Source organism: Solanum verrucosum, unplaced genomic scaffold, assembly GCF_900185275.1.
Source record: "Solanum verrucosum unplaced genomic scaffold, falcon-dt-bn FXZP01000258.1, whole genome shotgun sequence".
NCBI lineage: Eukaryota > Viridiplantae > Streptophyta > Magnoliopsida > Solanales > Solanaceae > Solanum > Solanum verrucosum.
Genome location: NW_026019974.1, coordinates 2107802 through 2118522, shown reverse-complemented (window position 1 = coordinate 2118522; position 10721 = coordinate 2107802). Strand labels below are relative to the sequence as shown.

Here is a 10721-nt window from a genome sequence, read left to right as displayed (position 1 = left end):
AAATATTTGATTTAATAATATAAAAATTATACCAAGCTAATTTTATTTAGGAATTTTCAATGTTACACATTTGAAAATTTTGAAAGATAAAAGAAAAAAATAAAAGAAAAATTGATTGAAACGCCAAAAGTGCTACCGATAACCACTTGGAGAGGTGTTAATAAGAAAAATAAGATAGATATAAGATTTAAATTACTATATTTGCTTAAAGAGGTGCACCCAATCTTTATCGTATTATTATATGTTACTTTTAATGTGGGTTCACACCTCTATATTTAAATATTTTTTAAAAAATATAACACTACTATATATATTCTAGAGAGGGGAGCATGGGTTCATGTGAACCCACAGAACCCCTCTAGATACGCCTCTAGCACAAGGTGAGAATGTGAATGATGAGGTTCCCCCTCGAGTGCCCCAAGGTCCACAAGCCCCTAATGAAGAAGGGGTCATGTCTAATGTGGAGATAAGGGCTGACTTCTAAACTTTGACTCAACTCATGACGACCCAAGCTCAAGTCGTCACCACTCAAGCTCAAGCCATGACGACCCAAGCTAACTGAGGAGTTGGACCACAAGTAAACCTCAATCCAAGTACTCCCGCTTCTAGAATCCAGGATTTCACAAGGATGAATCCTCCTACTTTCCATGGCTCTAAGGTCGGTGAGGACCCACAAGGTTTTATAGATGAGGTGCTTAAGGTGGTGGAGGCTATGGGAGTGACTTCTAGGGACAAGGCGTAACTAGCCGCCTACCAATTGAAAGATGTAGCTCAGGTGTGGTTTGAGCAATGGAGAGATGAGAGACCCGTAGGGGCTGGCCCGGTAGATTGGGGAGTGTTTAAGACGGCCTTTACTGATAGGTTTTTCCCCTAAGAATTGAGAGAACAAAAGTTAGTGGAATTTATGGACCTCCGTCAAGGGGGAATGAGTGTGCAGGAATACTCTCTCAAGTTCAGCCAACACTCTAAGTATGCCCCAACCTTGGTAGAAAATTCTACGGCTAGAATGAATAAGTTTGTGATGGGGGTGTCCGGTTTGGTTGAAGAAGAGTGTCGTACATCAATGCTCCATCATGATATGGATATTTCTAGGCTCATGGTGTATGCCCAACAAATTGAAGAGACCAAGCTTAGAAAGATGAATAGGAAGTTGAAGAGGAGTACGCCGGATGAGCAAGGTCAACCTAAGTCTAAGAAGAGGTTTTATAATCAAGACTCTCTTATGGTGAACAAGGGTAAGGTGTTTAACTCTAATGTTCAAGGAGGAAATGGAGGTGGTTCTTCATTTGAGAGGTATAAATGTACTACATGTGGTAAACAAAATTTAGGAAAGTGTCTTGTCGATACAGATGAGTGTTTTGGGTGTGGAAAGAAGGGCCATAAGATGAGAGATTGGCCAACACTTTCGGCAAAAGGGAAGGAGACCAACCAAGCTCCTCATGGTGGTCCGGATCCTAATGCTCCAAAGAGGAATCATTTCTATGTGCTACAATCTAACAAAAAATCTAATCCGGAATGAAAGTTTCGGTAAGTCATAGTTCCGTAAGGTTATGATGTCTTTTTGAAGTTCTCATGATTGTCCTAAGTTTCCATGAATTGGGTTTACCCTTAAATGGGGGATAATGAGTTGAGTAGTAAGGTGTTGATATCCATATCTTATTCCTTCTATTCTTATACTCAAGATTGAGACCAAGAATTCCTAGTAGCTTGTTTATGTTTTGGAGTTATGTGTATGATTATGAGTTGCATGTTCTCCTTATGATATGTGTGTTCTAAATGATACTATGTTTAAATGATAAGATTTGTAAATGATCTACATTCTTCTCATGATTAGTGTGCATCTAGCATGATTTGCTTAATTGGCTCATAAAGTAAAATGTTGATCATGCCTATGTGTGCTTTGAAAGTAATTGAATGTTTGGCCTTAGGATGAATTGATGATCATGTCTAAAATTGAAGAAGGTAGTTCCTCCATATTTCAATGCAAATGATGAGGTATGTGTGCCTTATGAGTTTGTAGAAGTAGTTCCTACTTGCTTGTGTTGTATTGGGTGCATGATGGTATGAAGTTGCTGTTCCCTGTAAGTTAGGTGCATTGACTGTATTGATGTGTAATTATGGGCTACTAATTTGAGTCATGAAGTTCTTGAAAAGTGTTTAAGTGTCTTTCGAGGACGAATAGTCCCAAGTGGGGGATATTGTTAAGACCCTAAAATGAAATAGGATGAACTAGAGTTTCATGTATGTTTTATGAGTTAATAACTTGTTATAATGTTGAGATTTATCTTTTAAAAGTTGGTTTAAAGAGTTTTGAGGTCAAACGTCAAGGGATGACCAAGACATTTGGAAACTAGTCGTTTGTGTGATAGTGTGTCCTTGTGTGTTGTCCTTGTTTTGGTGTGTGGTTTGGTGTCAAAAATCAGTGTGAAGGACCCTAGTATCTTAATGTTTATGTTTAGGGGTTAAACGTCCGGGTATGACTCCTCAAGGACCACCCTAAGGGTCCTTGAGAATGAACCTAAGTTCAACCCCAAGGTTGCCAAAAACAGTGGGGTGACCCACGAGCTAGAGTGACGCTCCGTGACTAGGATGATGGCCCGTTGGTGGGCTACGTCGCCCCCACCTTAGCCTGTGGAGGCTTGGCCTCCATGGAGGGACCTTAGTACCTTTCCACGAAGTGACAGAACGGTTAGTCACACCACCCACGATTCGTAGGTGGTAACTGTTGGTAAAGAACTGTGTGCTGTCAATTATTTTGGCCACTTGAGGGGTGAATTGGTAAATTCAGCCCAAGTCTTTTAAAGGGTATGGACGGTTATTTTACCTATTGTAGGGTATTTTAAGTTATTTAAAAAGATGGAAACCCTCACTTAGACCTCACTCTTCAAATCAAACCTTTCCCTCTCAAATATAATCTCTCAAGAACACCATTGAAGGGCAAGGTCCAATTCAAGCTAGGAGAAGGGAATTCAAGTGCTTTTTCTTCAATTTTTCGTGGGCTTTCATACCTTGGTATGGTGTTCCCTTCATCATTGTTTACCCTCTCATTCAAGGAGTCCAATCAAAGTTTTCAAAAAGGGTTTTGGAAGATCAAATTTCCAAATTTTGATTATTAGCATGGGTTCAATGGAAAATGGTTTCTAAAGTCATAATAATGGTGAATTGATGGTTGTTTACTGTTTTTAAGTTGATTTTCTATGGAATTCTTGAAGAACCCATGTTTCCCTAAATCTTCTAAATTGGCTTGTAAAGTGACTTGATAATCATGATTGTTCATTGATAGAATTGTATTTAGATTACATTATAGTATCGATTTCTATTGTTATCTACTTCTATCTATGATGAATTGTTGATGTATGAATGAGTTGGTGATATTGGCGCCTTCTGGGCATGATAACAGGTAAATTCTCTTGTTATGTGGAATTGTTGGAGGTTGAATGATGTGGATTGTGGCATTGGAGAAGAGTAAGTTGACCTAACTTCTTGGTTATTATGAAATTGTTCTTGTTTGGTTTGATCCACTTATGGTGGAGGTGCTTATCTGTTGTATGTATTGTGATCATTGCCCTTAAGGAATTAGAGGATTAAGTGAAATGTTGTCTTGATATAGAATGTTAATGTGAAGTATGTTTGTTTATGAATTGTGAATGAAGTTAATGTTAATGTAATGAATATGGGTCTATTGAAAGGTTTCCTCAATTGAACTCTAATGAATGAATGGGGGATTTGAGATGGATGTTTCCCCGTGAGTAGAGGTGGAGTGTCTAGTAGCAATCTCAATATTCCTTAAGAGCTTTCCAATGAGTGAATGGTGGGTTAGGATGGACGCTCATCCGTGAGTAGAAGAGGAGTGTCTAGTAGTGATCCTTACCCCATAAAGAATGAAAGTAATGAATGTAATGAACTCCGTGGGAATAATGCCTAGCACCAAGAGGATATGAAATGGGGTGGATGCTTCCCCGTGATTAGAGGTGGAGTTTCTAATAACAACCTCTTGAGATGGATGCTTCCCCGTGAGTAGAGGTGGAGTGTCTAGTAGCAATCTCCCTATCCCTTAACTATGCGCCCGCATAGGTCTATAGCTAGTGGAATCCACTTAAGCTAGAAATAATGACCCTACCTTAGGCAAGGGGGAAACCCTCATCCGGTAAGGGTTACTACCGGGATTCCATGTCAAGCTCTCATGGTCTACGTCGGATAAGGCTTATCCCCACACTAATGATTAATGAATTATGGTTTCCCTTGGGTGTACTACTTAGTGTGGGTAGTGGAATGGGATTTTATCTATACATTGCATAAGTTGACATTCGAAGGGGGTCATGGTGTGTTCCTTTTGATAATAATGAATGAATGGGTCGGTATGTGATGTGAATGAATGAATGAGCCTTAATGATGTTAATGGAGTATGTTGGTCCTATGTCTAATGAAAACAAATGTGTTGTGACTTGTTGAAGGTAATGTGCCGAGCTTAGGGTGACTTCATAGGAGCACTTGGTGTAAGTAGTAGTATGGGACGTTACTTTCACATTGCACTAGTGTGACTTGGAGTTGTCTTAGGGGATTGTTCCTTTATAAAGAAGCATGGTTTATAATGTGGTTATATCGTTATGAATGTTGACTTGTTGGCTTGTATTGAAGAAGAAGGGTCCTTGCCTTTGGTGGTCTAGAGGAACACCAAGCTATGTGTGAAGAGGTTGTATGGGAAAACCCTTCATGTCCTACTTAGGTGGGTCTTGGGAGAGCCTTAGGTGGAGGGTTTAAGATAAAAAAGTGATTAACATTGCATAAGGTGTTCTCAAGGTGTTCTCTTATGGTTACTTGAGGTGGATGTTAAAAGGTAAATGGATGGTTTACATGTGGTATATGTGTTAAATGGCTTATAACTTGCATGATTGCTTATGGTTGAGTATTGTGACTGTTATACTTGTATTTCATCAAGTTTTACCAAAAATGACATACTTGCATGGCTTTCAAATAAATGTCCTTTTAAAGCATGTTTTTGCAAGGTCACCATACTTAGTGCTTAATTGTACTAATTCCATATTTTCCTCTACTCTTTTTACAAAGTGTAGGTGTAGGCTAGTGAGGTGATCTTTAACGTTGAAGCTTGGGAGTAGATTCATCTCAAGATTCTTGGTATGTCCTCAAAGCATTCAAGGACACCGATCTTAGAAGTTTATTTCAATTCATGTAATAGACATTAGTGTTTCCGATTGTTTAAATGGGCGTGAACCCTATTTTGTACGTTTGTCTAAGTTGGTTAAATGAGACTAGTATTCCGCTTGCGTATAAAGACTTCTTCTAAAAGTGATTGACTTTGAAGTCTTAAGAGGCAGTTTAAAACGTTTTAAAATTTCGCACTATTTCTATGCTATTATGATCATGTATGCTATGTGGCTTGTATGCGTGTCACACCCCAACCCAAGGTAAGGCGGACATGTACCATATGAACACATGATTTACAAGTGACCTGTGATTAGAAAGTAAACTACTATGCACATAGATTTACTGATGAGAAGCTTTATATACAACACATATTGACTAGCTGAACTGATATATGTGACAAGTGAAACTATGAATAGAGATGATAGCTTTACAATGTCAACAAAGCCTCTACTGGAATCCATGACTGTACCACTATGAAATACACATAGTAAAGACTCGGCAAAGCCCCGAATCAACCTGGAGCTAACCAACAACCGCTGCGTATCATGTGCTTCTATTGGGGAGATCTACTAGTTGAGTACCTGTACCTTGCTATACAATTCAAAAAGTATGACTTAAGCTCCTTTTCTTCAGATTACTAATCTTGCTGGACCGAACTATCACTTGCTAAGACTTGGATTCTTCAAGATAAAGGTTGTCCTCCTTAACCTGTCTTAAATTAAACCTTCCAACAGCTGGAACTCCCTAATTTTCAAGAAGCCTAATGGTATTTAATGGCTGATGTATGAAGCTAAGAGAGAGAAGAGAGAGCTCTGGAAATCAAATTTTTGGCAAAGTAAAAATGGACTTTCTCACTCATTTTGGGCCATAATATTTCAAGTAGGTGACCCACCTACTTGCACTTTTCACTTAAGTCTTTTTGGACTTAAGAACATTGGGCCTTTTGCCACCTTTCTTGTACTTCTTTTGAAGCCAAACATGTGTCTTTAATTTAGGCCACACATTTAAGTACGTGATGCAACTACTTTTCCATTCAAATTATTTCTTGTGGGCCTAGAAAGATTTGTCCTTGGCTGTCCATTTCCCCCTTATTCTTCTATTCAGCTTGGGCGAGATTAATGCAAGTAGGTGTAGTGTACTTGGCCCAATAACATGGTCAAAAGAGTCTTTGTAGGTGATCAACCTACTTGTTTCTTTGGGCTGGTCAATAAGTCAAAGTAGGTGATGCACCTACTTGTCATCTACTAGCTTAGTGAAGTCAAGCAAGCACCTTAATATTTTTTTCCATTTCTAGACCTTAATACCTTTCACTTAACTTAAAACATATCTACACTATGTCACTTTAAACTTTATACTCAAATACCAACTTATGATCTCAAGTTTAAATACTTCCATCGACTTCAACATAATCGAGTCACATTAAAATCTACGGACAGTTCACTTTAAATCTATTATGTTGTCACTAGTTGCATAGGAAACCGAGTCAATAACTATACCACAAGGAAGTAGTTTAAGCGTAATAAATAGAACTAGTACACGTAGAATACAGGGTGTTGCATCCTCCCCCCATTATGATCATCTGTCCTCGAATGATGGGTGAAGGTGATAGTTTGGTTAACCTTGGCATTTCATTTGGAGATTTGCGAGAGTTCCCATTATAAATAAGACTATCCAAATCCATAGACAAACCTAAAACATGTATAGACAAGTCTAGCATGAAGTCTCAATAGATATGGTTCATAAAATAATAATATGACAAATTAAACCCCTTTCTTGACCATGAAATTCACTGAATATACACAAGTAGAACTCATACAATAAGGACTTTAATATACCTAAACATAAGACATGCAAATGAACAAATGCTAGTAGGAGTCATGATCATGTAAGGGGACCACATGATCTCAGATCCTTATGTTGATGTTTAGAATGAGGAGGGATACTTAGGATCTCTACCATATTCCCAAGTATCTTATGTTATATTCTATTCCTTCCATAATACTTCAATGGAGGTATGTATCTCCAAATTTTTTCGCATATGGAACGAACACAAAATCAAAGGCCTAACCTATCGGGGCTCTACTTTCCCTTCTCTTTTATCTCATGACGCTTTTCAGAGGTAAAACTTATAAGAATGCATAACTATTAATATAAAATCTAATGTTTTATGTCGCACCTTCGAATAAGGCAGTATGTTAAGTTATTTATCTAGGGTTGTGATAAAATTTACATATATGCCCAACCTTTTCTGGTCAAAATCTTCACTACATAATGATACAAGGAAATGTTTTCCTAAAATGTTCAAAACTCAAGTCAATAATCATAGAGGGGCATAGTGTACAAATAAATAGGTCACATTGGGTATGCCACATAGGCAGATTAGCACAAAAGGGAGCGCATAATATACGGACATGAAGCTATAGAAACATATGGTGTACGCACGCATATGGTTCATACGGTAGCGTGTGAGTGAATGAACTATAAGGAATGTAGGAAATGGACTAGATGAGCACATGATGCATGAGTACTAAAGCTACAAAATATATAATATGTAAGCAAGTATACTATATGAAATATGAACTACGGAACCAAATCACATTGCTCAAGTGCGTTATATTGCATGGATTGGTGACCTAACATGTCAATAATAAGTACACTTATGAAATATGAGCAAGTGAACACATGAAACATGACTAGAAAAGCTATAAGGCCTTTAATGTTTAAGTAAGTAAGCTACGAGGCATGTAATATACATAGAAATGGTTTATCATGCATATGACATGTAAACAAGTGATATGCGAGCTATATAACCCCCGAACACTAATTTTTCCCATAGCATGTGATCAATTATCATGCAATACCCACACAATATGGACAAGTGACATGTCAAAAGTAACAATTGCAATAAAGAACATGTAAGAAAAATGTCCTAAAAAAACATATCACAATAAACAAGGGTACTCTGAAGCGGATAACACTTACATGTTAGCGTTCTATGACATTAGAAAACATGTGAGAAAGTGATCCACAAAGGGCAAATGACATACAAATAGATAATTTATGGAGCATACAACATGTATAATTATATAACAAACCACCTTTGGAAACTACGAGATATCCTATAGAACCACTCTACCATATTAAGGGCAAACACACTATCTTAAGAGTTAAGTCATTGGTGTGATAGCTCTGCTTATATTCCTTACCCACCTGAACATCTACAATTGATTTTTCCATCTACTCTCTTCAAACTCCTAAGAATTCTTATAGGTGTTCTGCTATTGGTACTTGGGTTCCGTCTAGGTCAATATAAACACTACAATCAAGATAGAAAAAGAAAATCCTCAATAGTTCATCTTTTTTAGTAGGAGGTCGAGGTCAACTTTACCTTCATTACTAGCTTGTGTTTTATCACGCTCAATGCCTGGTGCGCTTTGAAGGTCGAAATAGAAAATAAATAGTGAATCTTGAACGCACCATAAAGCATGAAATCTAATAACAAGTTAGGGTTCTCCGACTCCTTTACCATGCAAGATAGCAAATAATAACAACTAGGATATGATCAATTTTTCCTCTCCCTTAACTGGACTATGACTGTCAAATTAATGCAGACATATATTAAATGAACCCGTAGTAGCTCTATTCAAATTGATTGAAGTCAATACATGTGAATAATGCACTATGTACATATTCGGCATGTGTTATTCAAGGTTCATTCTCACAGATTTCCTGTCTAACAAGTACCTTTCAATCAAAACTAGTAGCTTCATGTACTCTAATCCCACTATGTACACCCTAACTAATCACAATTTAGGTCTAACAAATCAATTTTTGTTTTGTTAACCTTAACCCTTTGGTCGCATACTAATCCTCTATAGCCAAAATATAGATTGTACTAGGAACTACCATACATATATCATTTGCAGCAATTTGCACACTTATATCTAAGTTTCATAATCATGAAAAGAATCTAAATGTTATTAGTACTTATTCGGGGTGGTTGGAACATACCATATAAAACCAACAATTAACATATTCGGGATGATATATGGTGAGAATTTAGGCCTTGTCAGCCAATTAGGGGTATCTCTAGTAACACCATTGCACTGATACATTTAGCTATCAGATTGTGCCACTTCCTTCTTCCAACTAAAAGAAACTGGTTCAACAACATCAATTTAGAGTACATGTGTAATACCAAAAATTCTATGTATAGCACACCCTAAGAACGAGTGTCCTCTATAGGAATACATCCTATAAATATGGAGGAAATATAAAACTCAAGAGTTGGATACATCCTTCTAAGAAGATGTGGTTAGAAATGCTACAGCTCATATATGTAACTAGGTGACCCATCATTTTTATGTATATGGATAACCATACTTTATATTTCTCATTTGAACCAATGTGATACAAATGGCAAAAATGCAACTTAAAATGCATATAACATAAAAGCCTTTACATAGCTTATGGAGTGAGACGGTCGAATAAAATGAGCTCAATGTAGTCTAAATATTGATAACTTCAGATCCTTTTCTATAGGTTGCATGTTAAAATGTTAGCTACCGTTAGCCTTAACCATCGTAAACATAATATGAATAACATGATCAGGTAAAAGTAGAAATTGACTTCTTAACTTCGCTCTATTGCACATCTGGATTATGAAGGATATTAACATTTCCTAAATGTCTAAGCAGCCTCCTAATTATAAATGTGGTGCGCAACACATTCATAAGTAAGGTGACTAGACACGGCTTTGTAGACTCCCTAGGATGAACTGCTCTGATACCACTTTTGTCACACCCCAACCCTAGGTAAGGCGGAGAAGTACCATATGAACATATGATTTACAAGTGACCTGTGATTAGAAAGTAAACTACTATGCAAAAAGATTTACTGATGAGAAGCTTCACATACAACACATATTGACTAGCTGAACCGATACATGTGACAAGTGAAACTATGAATACAGATGATAGCTTTACAATGTCTACAAAGCGTCTATTGCAATCCATGATTGTACCACTATGAAATATGCATAGTAAAGACTCGGCAAAGCCCTCGAATCAACCTAAAGCTCACCAACAACCGCTGAGTATCAAGTTCTTCTATTGGGGAGATCTACTATTTGAGTACTTGTACCTTGCTATACAATTCAAAAGGTATGACTTAAGTTCCCTCTCTTCAGATTACTAATCTTGCTGGACAGAACTATCACTTGCTAAGACTTGGATTCTTCAAGGTAAAAGTTGTCCTTCTTAACCTGTCTTAAATTATACCATTCAATAGCTTGAAATCCCTAATATTCAAGAACCCTAATGGTATTTAATGGATGCTGTATATAACTAAGAGAGAGAAGAGAGAAAGCTTTAGAAATCAGATTTTTGGCAAAATAAAAATGGTTGGAAAAAGCTTATATCAATCCCTTTTAAAGGGACCTGCTTTGGTTGACTTTCTCACTCATTTTGGGCCATAATTTTTCAAGTAGGTGACCCACCTACTTGGACTTTTCACTTGGGCCTTTTTGGACTTAAGAACATTGGGCCTTTCGCCAC

General features: G+C 37.3%; 1 protein-coding gene across 1 annotated transcript; it reads left to right on the top strand.

Annotated features, from left to right (window-relative positions):
* Window positions 1-1006: 1006 nt before the first annotated feature.
* LOC125817312 (uncharacterized) lies at window positions 1007-1519 on the top strand. The gene has a single exon (XM_049496846.1). The coding sequence runs from the start codon at window positions 1007-1009 to the stop codon at window positions 1517-1519; it is 513 nt and encodes a 170-aa protein (XP_049352803.1).
* Window positions 1520-10721: the final 9202 nt, after the last annotated feature.